General features: G+C 39.0%; 1 protein-coding gene across 2 annotated transcripts in view; it reads left to right on the top strand.

Moving 5' to 3' along the window:
• The window catches only part of RASGRF2 (Ras protein specific guanine nucleotide releasing factor 2), a 245,496-nt gene that overhangs the window by 126,031 nt on the left and 104,398 nt on the right, over positions 1 to 15,067 (top strand). Inside the window, exons 13-15 of one of the 2 annotated variants that reach the window (XM_058728352.1) lie at positions 5,389 to 5,471; positions 10,708 to 10,956; positions 11,582 to 11,844. In XM_058728352.1, the coding sequence (XP_058584335.1) occupies positions 5,389 to 5,471; positions 10,708 to 10,956; positions 11,582 to 11,844 (595 nt within the window). Of the gene's footprint in view, positions 1 to 5,388; positions 5,472 to 10,707; positions 10,957 to 11,581; positions 11,971 to 15,067 lie in introns of both variants that reach the window. The other variant, XM_058728343.1, reaches the window with a different exon arrangement.

Raw genomic sequence — 15,067 nt, 5'->3', positions numbered from 1 at the left:
TCTGGGACAGGGAGATTTTGTGGTGAATTATCAGAAGCTTACTCTGGATATGTTCAGTTTCAGAAGGCTGTTAGACATTTGCATGGAGTTGTTAAGTAAGCAGCAGTCCAGCATTTAGGAGAGAGGTCTGGGTGGGAGAGTCTGTGTCAGTTAGGTGGTATTTAAATCTGTGAGAGTATTGAGACCACCCAGAGAGTAAGTACAGATAGAAATGAGAAAAAGGCCATGGACTGACTGAGGAGTCATGGAGAACAGCAAGAGGACTGAGAAGGTTCCACTAGTGTGGTAGGACAGCCAAGAGGGTGTGGTGTCCTGGAAGTCAAGTGAGGAAAGTGTAGCAAGGAGGGAGTGGTCACGTGTCAGCTGCTATTAAAGGCTGAGTAGAACGGTGAACGCTCTGAGATACTTAGTGATTTTGCCGATGCAAGGTTTGATTGGTGGATGGTAGGGACAGAGTGCTCCACTGTTGATTGAGCCTAGGTTGCTGCCAAGCAGCACATCTCAACTGGCTTTCTTCTCTGCTTGGAGCAGTTTCATTTTATGGAGGAAATTATGTGCTACACATACATTGATGCTATTTGTCAGTCTCCCAATATGTCTCTGGACAGATTCATTATTAATAAGACGAGCCCACTGAAAGCTTGAAAATGTACTATTTAATATTTTATTATGGATATGTAAAAATATGGACATAAAAAGGAACTAAAAATATTCTCAACACTCAGCACATTAAATTAATGTTTATCAAAGTATTTCCACAGATAACTATAGTAGAGTTGCCTGAGGATTTTTGTAAACTTGCAGATTCCTGAGTCTACATTCCAGGCACCCCTACCCTTCCCTGGGTTAACAACTCCACAGATCACTTTTGCACAATTAAATGGAAAAGCTCCACCCTGAAAATTAATGGTTTCCATCTCTAAACCCCCTAGAATCCTGTCATACAGAAATAATTTTACAGTTTGGCTCTCAGCGTATGTATATACATAATTTTCACATTTTACCTCATTTACATCTTTATTCCTGCAGATTCTTCATATTGGTGTCTTCTAATAGCCACACACACACACACACACACACACACTACCACATTAACATACCATTTTTCCAGCTTTTCCTAAATAAATGGATATATCCCAGATTTTAGCATTAATATGTGATGTCATGCTAAACATTGTTTTACAGGGAGTTTCTTCCCCTATCAAAGTCCTTGTTGGCATATCTTCCCCACAGAGGGTAAGGTTGGTACAAAGGGTCTGATCACTTCCGTGATTTCATGATTCATGACTTGACAGGTTGCCAAAATGCATCATCTCACTACATCATTGGCAAGATACCAGTGTAACTTTTTTCTAAGTTCTGTGCCAAGGTTGAGTTTTATCATATTTATCACATCTTCCTATTTAATGGAAAAGTGGTATGATTCTCTAGTGGTTTTAATTTACATTTCTATATTTATCAATGAGATTAACATTTTCTGCCATTTCTGTCTCTTGTCTGTTTATGCCAAATAGACATTTATTCATTGGAGCTATCCTTACAGACTAGGGAAATAAACATCTTTCAATTCAAATTTTGAATATGTTCCCCATTATTTTGTCATTTTATTTTTGTCACTTTTTATTTTGGTGGATCTTAATTTTTTCATGACTTGATTTAAAGCCACATTGCTAAGCTATTATACCATGTTACGCTAATCACATATAGCTCTTATTTAAGATAATAAAGTAGTTCCTGAGAATTGATACATTCCCAGTTTCACATAAAGAACTCTTTACAAAAATTAAGACTATTGATTTTGCCAGGCCTCTTTCTCTGAAGCTGTAATTTTTAGAAGTAACAATTGCTTGAATGATTAATTACACCTTTAGTTACACCAGTAAGCCCATAATTAACTGTTGGCACCTCCAACAAAATGAACAAATGGCTAATGGTCTTGACCAATAATTCTTTTCCTTTTCATCTATTTATAGGGAAAAATTTGAGGCTGAGGATTTGACCATTCATTTCAATATAGTGCATTCATTTATGCTTGTCTTCCTGTCATACATAATGGTATATTAAACAGATTTGTCTATAATTATGGATATTAACTAAAATGCAGAATTAAAATTCACCTCTGAGCTTGGTTTGGGCAGATGTGTCAAAATGTATACCTTGTGTAGACAAATCCATAGCACTCTCACATGCTTTCTCCCTTAAAATAGCTTCTCTGGAATCAATAGGGAATTTTTTACTTCAACATAAAAAGGTGAATTAAAAGAGAAAAATTGAATCTAACCTTTCTTCTCAGAAGAAAAAAGCATGGTGACACAGTAGACTACTGACCTTTGAGCAGGTATTGGCTTAAGCAAGATCCTCAAAAGACCTTGCTGGAGAAGTCATTTTCAACAATTGTCCAGGGACCAGTTGCATCAAAACTACCTGGGGCTATTGTGAACATAAAAGTTACTCTATTAACCCTATTAATTTCAAGGTTCACTGTAATTCGTATAAATTTGATACATCCTTAAAGATATGTGACACCTTGCTTATCACGATTCTTCTTGAATGAGTGAAGTATATTCATTTTCCCAGGGCTCAAGTCACTTTTCCCCAGCACAATTAAAAGACAGGCTTATATGGTCATGAATAATACCATGCCTTCCAATATAAATATATTCATACACATACTCATATTTATAAATTCTATTATAGTCTTAACTTTTTATGGAAGAGAACCCGTTCTTCAGTGCAGCATTATTGAAAGTCCCAAATGCAAGCAAGATAAAGACAGGATACTCTCGTTGAAATAGAGCTGGTGGACCCAGAGCCCCTGAGAGTTCTGTTTGTTCACACTCATGTTGTCACTGCACCCTGTCTATGGAGCCTCTAGGAAATGAGGATTTTTATTACATGGTCTTCTGAGTTGCGGTTCAGACTACATGTATGTTTTGTTCTCCTGAAACTTGAGTGTAAGTGAAATTTTCCTTTTTTTCTATTGAAAATAATTGTAATGCCTCACACAGTAAATCAGAAAGATTTATGAATGAGGTATGACACTGGATAATGAGATGGTCAAAAGTTATCACATAAATCTCTTTTGGGTCTAAAATATTTATCTCAGGTTCCAATTCTGACTGTGTGGAGGACTGAGCTGATTTAGATCCTCTCTAGATATAAAAACAGAAGTGCTTAACATATAAAATCGAATAAAAGGGCTCCTGGCTGGCTCAGTCAGTAGAGTGTTCAGCTCTTGACTTGGGGTTGTGAGTTCAAGCTACATGGGTTGAGAGATTACTTAAATAAATAAATAAATCTTTAAAATCAGTATAAAAGAAAAAAATTAATACATTGGTGATATTTATAGGAATAAAAGGTAATCTCTGGTTATCAGAAATACCAAAGAAACTTAAAATTAGAGTAGAAAGCTTATAAGCTGAAGACATAGAGGCCTGAGAATGATTTTAGATTGAGTATTGGTCTCAAGCCCAAGGGGTTTTAATAAAGGGAATGAGAGGCAGCCTTGGGCCCCTTAAAGGAATTAAGCTCCCTGTTTAAAGCCTAGATTTTGGAAGAGTATCACAACTGTGAAATAAGAACTCAAAACCTCTTCCTGTTAGCCCAGAAAATAATTAAGGAAGTTTGTCTTTGTTTTGGGTTCTGAGTTTAAAAAAAAATCTCCTTTGAAAAAAAATGAGTGTGTTTCCAACCTATAGATTTGAAATTTAAATGTATCGTATTCACATGGTATGAAAAATCCAAACTGAGGAATTAATGTTAAAGCGGTTTTTGAGACTCTTGAAATCCTAAGACTTCTTGGTAGAAGCATACACAAAGTCACTCCGTTAGCAACACTTCTACAATTCAGGGCTCATTACAGTGTGCTCAGAATCAGAAATCACAAGTCTTGTGAGTAAATTATCTATTTTGAGAGAGTCAGAAGCACAGTGAATGATAGAATTAACACTGCTGGTGACAACTTGGAAAAGACTGTAAAATAAGAATGTTTAAAATATAATAAAGAGAGAGAGAGGGAGGGAGGGAGGAAGGAAGGAAGGAAGGAAGGAAGGATGAGAGAAAGAAAGAGAGAAAGAAAGAAAGAAAGAAAGAAAGAAAGAAAGAAAGGGAAGAAAGAAAGGAAGGAAGGAAGGAAGGAAGGAAGGAAGGAAGGAAGGGAGGAAGGAAAGAAAGAAAGAAAAAGATTACTATGTAAAACGGACCAGGTTGATCAAAGAACCAAACAAAAATTTAAACATGGAAAATATAATCCTAAATCATCCTAAAGCTGTTGTTTGTGTAACTGTGCCATTTGCTTAGAATGTTAAAGGAAACTGAAGTAACATTGTTCATTTTCCACAGTTTTCATCAAACACCATCTCTGTCCTCTTGTTTCCTGTGTTGGTTACCCAAGCGGCAGCCTCACTGTGCTTTAGAGATATTAAAAATGAAAAGAAGGCCAGTGGGGTAAAGGATCACTTACCTCATCTCTCCCCTCCCTGTCTGTGTGTGAGCCCTGTCCTCCAACAGCACTCTTTCCCATCCCCTCCCCCACAATACCAATCAACATCTTCACGCCATTTAACTACAATCATAAATCACTATATGGTAACCTAGTAACTAGAAATATTTTCTGATTTTAAAAATTGCTTAAATCTTTTTTCATTTTCTATTTTGTTCGAAAGGAATATATGTAATTCAAAATAAATCCTTCTCTAACCCTTCTCTAATTGCAAAGGGAAATTTTAAATTGATAAGGCATAAGTAAACAAGACAGAGGAAATTAACAAAATTTCCTGAGTTTTCCTCCTGGAAAGAAAAGAGTAAAAGATAAACAGGGCTGTATGCATTCCAGAGCGGGAGAAATTACACAACGCATCCTCATCAAATCAACATGGTGCCAATAGAAACTGCTAGAGACACTAGTAAAATGGGGGAATTTGTTGGCAAAAAAACCACCTGAGATGCAGGCACAGAGCTTGCTAGTGAGACAGAAGGTGAATTTCATCCAAGAAAGCCATTATTTTTACTCAGCCTGCCCCAGACCACCCTCAGGCAGAGAATGAATATCGCAGAGGCTGTTACTGTCGGAAGGTACAGACCTCTCAACTAGTACAGCTACTGACAGAGAATAGTGATGATGTGACATCGTGGCCAGTGTCCTTAGGAAATACATTCCAGGAGAAAAAAAAGCCCCTATCTCTATCCTCAGGTATTTGCCAAGTGCACAGTTCTGGTAACTGGGTATTGAATCTGCTCATCAGTGTACAGTGTTTACCTGTTGCTGTGTGTGTGTGCACAGATGAAATAAGAAACTAAATTGTTTTCATGGCTATAAACAATTTGGAGAATATATGCTCTGCCTAGGTTTTCATGTGGGTTGTAATTGTTTATTTTTTAATTTCACAGTGTGTGGACAATATACGGTGTAATGGTTTAATGACTATAGTATTTGAAGAGAATTCCAAAGTTACTGTGCCACATATGATTAAGTAAGTGTGATAATCCTTTCCCTTACATTTTAATCAAGATCAAATTGGTAGAGAACATAAAGCCCTGCAAAAATATTGCTTCCATAGGATTCTCTACATTTTGTGAATATGTTTCTTGGCAGTAATGCAATAATTCATGATATGCTATTATAAATAATATGACTATCACAATGGGTTTTCAAATTCATAGTTTATTGATTCATAGCATAGAAAAATGTTTTTTATACTGTTACATATGCTTTCATTCAGGAAAAAAACCTATTGAGATTTTCAAGCACAATATAAAAAGTTGTGACAGCCAGATGTGTCCAAGGGTCAGAGGCCGGATCAAAGTATGGCAGATCCTTTTGGCATCTTCCCAGCTGGGTATGAATCATATTACTCAGATTTGATTGTGGAGATATGTTTAGATTCACCTGACATGAATCAACTGGCCTTTCCATGGTACCATCTGCCTGTTCCTTATATATGGATTTGCCCAGGGCTGTCATCATGCTATTTGGTCAACAAAATATATCGTATAATTTAAGGTGATCAATAGGGAAATGGTAGTTTAAAATGAGAAATTATATCGCTGACTATGTGCCATTGTTCTCTGTATTAATGCTTTTGTCTCTACATACTTTTTTGTTTCCAAATTCAGAAATTGTTTCAGGAGTATTTTGAAGCTGACCAAATTGTTCCCTGTTCTCATTGTTTTGGTTGTTTGAGGTCCAAATTCCTGTTATATCTTTCAACAAAAGTTACATGAAACTAAGGAAATATTTGTGCTCTACGCATTTTTAATGTGGGTTTGTTGTTGTTGTTTTTTTTTTTTTTTAGGTCTGAGCCGTTTGTCCTAAGGCAATAAATAACATTAATTTTCCTCTTCTAATAGGTAATAAGTGTAATTAGTACCATCCCCAGAGTACAACTTTTAGAACTTACCAATTATTATATTAGATGAAGGCAGAGTACATTATACTAATGCCATAATTACTACAGAAAAATATAAATTATAAAAGAATGATAATATTTTAAATTACTGGTCAAATTTAGAAACATTTTAGGTAGGATCATTTTAAAGCTCTAGGGTGAAGATTCTTTTAAGCGTTCAGTTTTATAAGGTTTTGATTTAGTATAGTTTCCTAAAACCATATTTGTTAAAAATGTGTGATGCTAAGATAGAAACAAAGGGTGCAGTATTAAATCAAGAGGTCCAAATTGTGACTTAATTTTTATTTTTTATAACTTCTTTTAATATTTATTCATTTTTGAGAGAGAGAGAGAGAGAGAGGCAGAGAGAGAGGCAGAGGATCTGAAGCTCGCTCTGTGTTCACAGAAGCAAGCCTGATACAGGGTTCAAACTCATGAACCCCAAGATCAGGACATGAGCCGAAGTTGGATGGTCAACCATCTGAGTCACCCAGGAACTCCGTGATTTAATTTTTAAATTCACATCATTGGGTTAGAGTTATTTTAATTTTCTACCACAGGATTCTTATATTAATATTTCACAAAATAGTGTATGTTCCTTTTATCCATTTTTAAAAGTACTTTCTTGAAGGTTAGACAGCCATGAAAGTCCCACCTGCTTTAGAATGAGAATATGTAAGTTGGACATTGCAGCCAAGTCATAAGCTCCTAAAGCCCTAGAGCTACTTCACACGTGCTATACGTACAGTTTGTTGACTTTTGAAATGAATACAGATACAAACTTTAGTTTTGTGCCTGACTGGTTATGGCACAAACACATATTCTGTCCCCTGTGATGTCCGTTTGAGCTTGGTAGACACATACACAGAGTCACTCCATTAGCACCCATGTCCAACCTCATATGTGTAACTACTTCACGCACAGACCAGGACTTCCCTGCTTTTGGGCGCACAGAGTGACACTTGAATGAGCAGGAATTGCTCTCCTGCTAGAAGAGAAACCTGGATCTCGGGCTGTAAGGATTTTCTATTAGAATCACAGATGTTTTGATGACCATCTGTACTATTCTAGATGTATTCCCAAGGCAGAGTAATGTCTCATCTATTTATTCCTTACTTCTCATCTATTTATTCCTTCCATTGAGCCTGGTTCTCCTCAGTCAGAGGAAAGAGGATAATTTTGCAACCTCCGTTCCTTCTGATAGTTCTGTCTGGGGCCCTGTTCTACCCTAAATTCTGTATTGGTGTCTCCCAAGTGCATACTATGAAAAAAAAAGACATTTTTTTGAGTTAAAAGAAAAACTATCTTAATTGTGTCTTGTTACTGACATGGCATCACTTTGCCGGCACCCACTTCCTTTTAAAACCTAAGTAATTATAATAGGTGATTTGGGTTTGGTGTCTCAAGATTGCATTTTTAAGTGTTTACCAAAATGGAGTTGTTATTATCACAGGAGGCTTAAGTAATGCATTATATCTTTCTTGAGAGTCCCTTAGGAAATAAACATTGTGTTCAGTGTAATAAAGGAAAATTAAATAATTTCATAATATTTAATTTATTTTCTTTTCTTAAAATGAAAATGTAATCATAATTTTGAAGGACAGTGGTATAATTAGTTTTACTTTAATTTTGTATTGTCACAACATACTTTTTTCTCCCAGTGTTTTTGTTGCTGTTTTTAAGTAGGCTCTATTTCCAACATGAGGCTCTAACTCACGACCCTGAGATCAAGATTTGCAACGCTCTACTGACTGACCCAGCCAGGTGCCCCATTTATTCCAGTGTTTTGAGTAAAGTAATTATGGTTAAAAGATGCAAAGCTCAAAACTAGTATTAGAATGCAAAATTATGACATTTATTGGGTGAAAATAGCCCTGTAAGTGGTGCTTTACATTTTAGGGTAGGGTAGGGTAAGGCTTGCTTCCTTTTAATAATAGTTGACCTCACCTTTCTTAGAAAATAGAGATTTTTAGTGGGAAAACGGTAGGAGGAGAAAGTGATTACCTTGATCAGCCATCTTCTGGACAGATTGACTTATTTAGTAAAGGTCTAAGGTCTTTTTACTAATGAGAAAATTAAGAACCATAAAAGTAAAGTTGATAAAGGGTCACATAGTAAGTGGAAAAAAGAGCCCCACGCTATTTTCAAGAATCTCAAAAAAAGCACTTTTGTTTTTTCGAGATCAGTTATGTGGCTAAAACAAACAGACCACCTTTACTTCCTCAGCAGGGGTAGGCTGCTCATTTAAAATGCTCTTTCAAGCCTGCAAATGAAGTACTTTTGCATGCATCCAGCGTACATTGGAGTGGGCAATTTCCAAAAGCAAGCTAAGAAAGTTATTGATTCCATTTTATTTGAAAGAAAATAAATATATAATTTAAAATCCCTCCAAGTGCTGAAGGGGCTAATTAAGGGCACTCACAACAAGCGAACTGATTCTCAGCAAGCACTTGCCTCACTGAACGTTCCTGACCCTGCAGCATGTCCTTTAATCAAGTGGTGAAATCCAGGACTTCACCGATTCACTGATTTTCCGAGATGTGGCAGTGGTGGGAAACAAGGAGTTCCAGAAGGGAATGTGAGGGCTCTGGGCAGTCCTAGCAAAGGGGTGCATTTCTTTGAGCCCCACTTGGATTCAGCCTCTGCTTCCAAGCATGTCCTCTTACAAGCATGTCTTCTCTGTTGGCTTCTTTTGCCCTTTCTAACAAATGTGTACCACGGGCTGAGGGCCCTGAGCACAGCCAAGGATTGTGAGGGCTGCTGTGTGCATCTTCCCCCTAGTGTGCTCATCCACCTGGAGAGGCTGCTCAGGCATCCAGGAAATCTGGTAGGCTTAAAGAACAGCCAGATGGGAGGTTTTATAGAATAAGAAAAAAAAATAAAAAGCAGAGCACTGCAGGGGGCAATGGTGGATACTGTTCATGGAGAATCTCTCCCATTACTTTTTTTTTTTAATGAAGACACTTTTAACACTGCAAAATATTGCAAAATAATGAAGACATAACGATTCACACAATTTATGGATCAAACTGTACTCGTAAAATGGATAGCCTTAAATGCATTAATAAGCCAGGAAGAATGAAATGAATTAAGCATTCAGTTCAGGAAGTTACAAAAAAAAAAGAAAAGAAAAAATAAGCTGTTAAGAAGGTGTGGGAAGAAAATAATTAAGAACAGACACAAGTACATTAAAATATAGAAAAACAGTAGAACTGGTCAAAAAGCCAGTTCTAAAGGGAAAAATACCTAATAATGTAATCTGTTGGTCAGTTTAGTTAAGAAAAATGGGGGGAAGCACAAATGCACAAAATTAGAAGTGAGGAAAAAAATAACCACAGATATAGCAGTGTTATCTGTGTCTCCCTCCCCCCTTCTATCGGTTTGTGGGAAGAACGTCCCCCATGACTTAGTTTTCAGCACACTTCTGATATTCTGATTTAAGGGTATAAGCAATGCTCCTCCTATATAGGGCTTTTGGCTTCATTTCTCTAATAAAACTTGATTGAACTAGGGAGAAAGGTGAAAGCAGAATATACCACCCCAAAACATGCTACTTGGGCATATTGACTGAGCTGTACACTTGAAAAATAGCAAATGCAGGGAACTCTGACCTCTTCTTATTTGCGTAAAGACAGATCCTCCAAAAGGCACTCAATTGTCGTAAATCCCCTCCCTGAGAATTTCATCAACCAGGGAGGATTGACTTTTATTATAGGGGAGGAGACAAGGAGTCAATATCACACCTAGATGAACTGTCCCCAACTATCCTACCTCCCATCTAGTCTCCTAAGGGCCCATTCATCTTTCCTAAAAATCATTTACTCTCCCCTAAGAGGCCTACACCATCTCTCCCCCACCCCACCCCCCAACCTTTTCCCTATTAAGACGGTATTTAAACCTGAATTCTAAGCCACCTCTGGAGTTGCTCATTTTTTCCCGGTATCTCCCATGTGTACGTGAGGTATGCATGTTAATAAACTTCTGTTTGTTTTTCTCTTGCTAACTTGTGTTTTATTACAAGTGGTTCAGCCAAGAACTCAGAAAGGTTGAGGAAAAAATATTTTTCTTCCCCTGCAGAAGCAGTCCACAGAGTGAAATGAGTTATTATTACCTTCTCCACAATTAATTCTGACCTTTCTAAATTATAATGGCATATTTGATGTTTTTATAGCCCTGCCTATGTAATAAGTCACATCAACGTATTTTATCAACTACAACGGGAAGCCCACATACGTGTGTGTGTTTCCGAATACGGAAATACTCAGTGGCTGAGAGGAAGCCATGTCCTGTTTTTGTTCTTATGTTCCTGCTTTGTGTGTAGGTCTGATGCCCGTCTTCATAAAGATGACACCGACATTTGCTTTAGTAAAACACTCAACTCCTGCAAAGTGCCCCAGATCCGCTATGCCAGCGTGGAGCGCCTTCTGGAGCGGCTGACAGACTTGCGGTTTCTTAGTATTGATTTCCTCAATACCTTTCTGCACACCTATCGTATTTTCACTACGGCAGCTGTGGTGCTGGCGAAACTTTCCGACATATACAAGAGGCCTTTTACCTCCATCCCCGTCAGGTAGGCCCAGGATTTGCCTGTCCTGAAAGTTTGCCCCCTGGTCCCTGGATCTCCGTGCAGATGAGCAGTTGCTCTGCAGAGCAGGATTGTCTTGCCTGGGAACTTACATGCCCCACCTGTAGCAGGGGTGGGTGGAGGTCACAGAGAGTTCTCCAGGGACGAAGTTGAGAACCCTAAATTCCCTGTCATCTTTGCCGGCTCTGTGATTACTTGGAAGCTAACTCCATTGTTTTAGGCTTTCCTATTTTTTTAATTTTTTTTTTTAACAGTCGTGCTTTTCAAACTTTAATATGCATAAGAATCACCCAGGGGTCTTATTAAACTGCAGGCTGTGAGTTAGCATGTCTAGAGCAGAGCCTGAGTTCTGCATTTCTAACAAGCTCCCCAGAGATACCAGTGCTACTTATCTTTGGACCACAGTTTGGTAGCAAGGGATTAGTCAAGGCCTAAAAAAGTGTCTGTCTTCCTTTGCCAAATGTGTGGTATATAGGTAGTGTTAAATGAAGACAACAGAAGTGCCATGATGTTGTGGCCTTTTAATGTAGAGAGTATGTTCTTAAATAACATCAGGGGAATCATTTTCACTTGGCTACAATCTGTTAATAGCTTCTGCTCTTATTTTTAGGTCATTAGAATTGTTTTTCGCTACCAGCCAGAACAGTAGAGGTGAACATTTGGTAGATGGCAAATCCCCACGCCTGTGTCGCAAATTCTCTTCCCCACCACCACTGGCTGTGTCCAGGACGTCCTCCCCAGTGAGGGCCAGAAAGCTGTCCTTGACTTCTCCATTGAACTCAAGGATAGGAGCATTGGACCTGACCACCTGCTCAGCGTCCAGCAGCCCTACCACCACCCACAGCCCTGCTGCATCCCCACCGCCGCACACTGGTAAAGTACCGTTGGATCTTAGCAGAGGCCTTCCTTCTCCAGAACAAAGCCCGGGATCTGTAGAAGAGCATGTAGATAATCCCCGCGTGGATCTGTGTAACAAGCTAAAACGAAGTATTCAAAGAGGTATTATCCAGCTGCCACACCCCGTGTTTGCTGGCCACCTGCTCCCCCACCATTCCTTCTGGAACCCTAGATCCCTTTCTTTTTAGCCCTCCCACCTCCCTGTAGAAAGTAGAATGAATACAATGGCTAGTTAGAAGAGAAATTCCTGTAAGTCACTCTAGCCTGTATGGAAAAGAGAGCAACTTAAGCTGTCCTGAGATCTTCTACAGTAAAAGGCTAATTATAGTCAGTTGTGTATAGAAGAACACCGTTATCTGAATGGTGTTATTGGAACATTCTTCATGGAATTTGGTTAAGGCTGGTTGGATAAAGAGCCTAACATGATACTCTGTGTAGAGGTGAATGGTGGGCACTCTGTTCTTTGAGCTTGGGCCTTCCAGAGCCTTCTGCTCCAGTGTCTGCCTTGAATATCTGTACAGCTTCCAGCCTCCCCTGCTAAGGATGACCCAGCCTGGAAACATTAAGATGGCTTCTTTGGTTTAGTTATCAAGGCAGTGCTTCATATTACAATAGGGATATAGGGAGAGAAATAAAATATGAGACAGTGTTCACGGTCCATGATAGCCAAAATGTGTGTGTGTTGTTTTTTAAAGTGAATTAGATATGTTTTCCTGATTAAATTCTCTAATGATTTTCTGTGGTACTTAGATTAAAGTACATTCTCCCTCACAAGGCCTCCAGATCCTATGAGACTTGGATCGTCTCTCTCTCCAACCCCTGTTCCTATAATGCTCCCTCATCTACTAGGATATAGTCACATGGATTTTCTTTTTGTGTCTCAGTAACACATCAATCATCTCTGCCTCAGGGACTTTGCACATGATTTTCCCTCTGCCTGGACAGTCTTTCTCCATGTAAGCTCCATAAGATCAGCAAGTTGTCTGTCTTGTTCATCTCTGTACTCTCAGTGCCTTGGCCAGTGCCTAGCTGGTAGTAAATTTTTGTTAAATGAATGAACCAAGCAAAACATTCGGTGAACTAAGAGTCCTGTGTTATGTCACCTTACCTTCTGCAGCTTGGTACATGTAGGGGTCAGAGGAAGTGATCCTTGTTGCTTTTAGTGTTTCTGTGATGAAAATAAAAAAGGTTTCATAGCCAATTAGCAAACAGCTTTTTGTTTTCTGAATGATAACTTATTTCTTTACTGATAACTTTAAAAAAATTGGGCATTTAATCTAAGATCACAAATTTCAAGGAGGATCACCCAGATGGAAGCATAAACCCTTGCTTTTCAACCAGCTTAAAGCTTCCAAGTACTTCTTAGCTCAGATAATTTAAAAATAAGCTTCCCGAGTGAAGTACTTAATGGAATTTTAACTGGATGGTTGTCATCATCAAAAGTAACACCCTCTTAAACAAGAAATTCTTTAAATTGACAAGTTAGCAACTAAGGAGGAGGAAAGAAGGAAGATAATTAAAAAGTCATTAGAACAACAAGCTTTGGTAGAATCATGATGGATTCTTCTCAGGAATAATGAGGCAGCGCATAAACTGACAAGTGCATCTGGGGTTTGATCCAGCCTCAGTGCTTGGGAACCTCTGTGGAGAGTGTGACTGAAGGAAATTTATCACAGACCTGGGCAGGGTGCCCTGGGAAGTACAGGAGTTTTCCAGAATATGGGAAGTTCTGTTCCTTCCTTTATTGGATTGCAGTAAATAGGAGAGGAGAAGTTTGGGGCTAAGTCTGGATTCTTGTGTTATTTTGAGTGAGGAGAGCTTTAGGAATAAGCATGTTAGTGTCAGACATTCATGGATCTGAGGCTGATCTAAATACGTGCCATTGTTCTAGAGGTCTTCAGTCAAGCTGCCCGCTGCCTGCTGTGGTTAATCCTTCCAGTTTAACTTGTTGCCCACAGACTGTGACATTGTTCCCCAACTTCCCTATTCTGGTCTTCAGAGCCCAAGCCCAGGGTGTGTAGTGATGGTCCAGTGTCATACAAAACCTGTTTGCCCTACTGTCTAGGATGGAAGTGTGGTTACTGGTAGGAATTAGCAGTTTTTCCCCTGGATCCAGTTAGACTCAGGGAGACCAAGATAAATGAGAAAGAACTGGATCAAGTTCCTGAGGAAGGACACTGACAAAGTCTGCAGAGGCTGGTCAGTGCAGATGTTGGACCAAGGTACGATCATTGTTGACACAGCTAGTGGCAGCTGGAGAGCTTGTCATGTGGCAGCAATGATCATTTATGACCAGTGGCCGAAAGTGGAGGACGCCTATGAAGAATGGTGTGGTAAAAACATTAGGTTCTTTCCCACATTAGAAAAATAGCTGAGGGCTTAATGCCCCTATTTTCACTGGATTTTCCCCAAATGATTTGTAGTTAGATTTTTCAGGAGTTAGTTTATCCACGTGGTTTGTGAGTTAGAAATGTCTCATTGTTAAGTGCAGAGCTGCTCTCTGGGTGGTGGGGAGGTTCCAGGACTGCATCACGTGGGGCCCATAGCACTTGATGAAGTGCCCTGCAGCCAGCCTCTCCTCCAGAGAAGTCAGCTCCTCTCCCCTCTGTGTTTCTTGCTCACATCCGCTACTTGTGCACCCCCTTATCACTCTGATCGCCCTCCATTCCTTTCACGCCACTTCTTTACATCTTTATTTCTTTTCCCTTTCTGTAGCTGTCTTCTGATTACTCTTAATGTATTTACTTCCTATGTTGTTCCCACTTGTTCCTAGTAAGTAGTTAGGGTGGTAGTTCAAACAGGAACATGGTACAGCTGGATTAAAAATAAAATGGGTAGGAAAATCAAGCAATGAAGAAAATTGGATGAAGCCAAGGGTATGGTTGTTGAACAGTGAACACAACACTGTGGTCTTCTGCAGTTCCTAGAGTTGCTCTGGTTTTGGTTCTGAAAGTAATCAATTACGTGATTCATATTGAAACCTAAGAATAGACTGTGTACAGGCACATTTTTTCTTGCTACTGGGACTGGAGAACAGTGTATCCTGTGCATTCCCATAAAGGAAACACTGTGAGTAGAAAGCTCAGAATTAACACTGGAGGCCAGGCAGCTCTGTGGCATTTTTCTGAAGAGGTGAAACAAAAGAATCATAGACTTAGATTTTTCTTTTATTTTGTATTGGTAAGTGGGCAATATTGGC

Source organism: Neofelis nebulosa, chromosome 1 (genome assembly GCF_028018385.1).
Source record: "Neofelis nebulosa isolate mNeoNeb1 chromosome 1, mNeoNeb1.pri, whole genome shotgun sequence".
In the NCBI taxonomy this organism is placed as follows: Eukaryota; Metazoa; Chordata; class Mammalia; order Carnivora; family Felidae; genus Neofelis; species Neofelis nebulosa.
The sequence above is the reverse complement of the archived record's forward strand: the minus strand, read 5'-3'. Positions and strand labels throughout refer to the sequence as shown.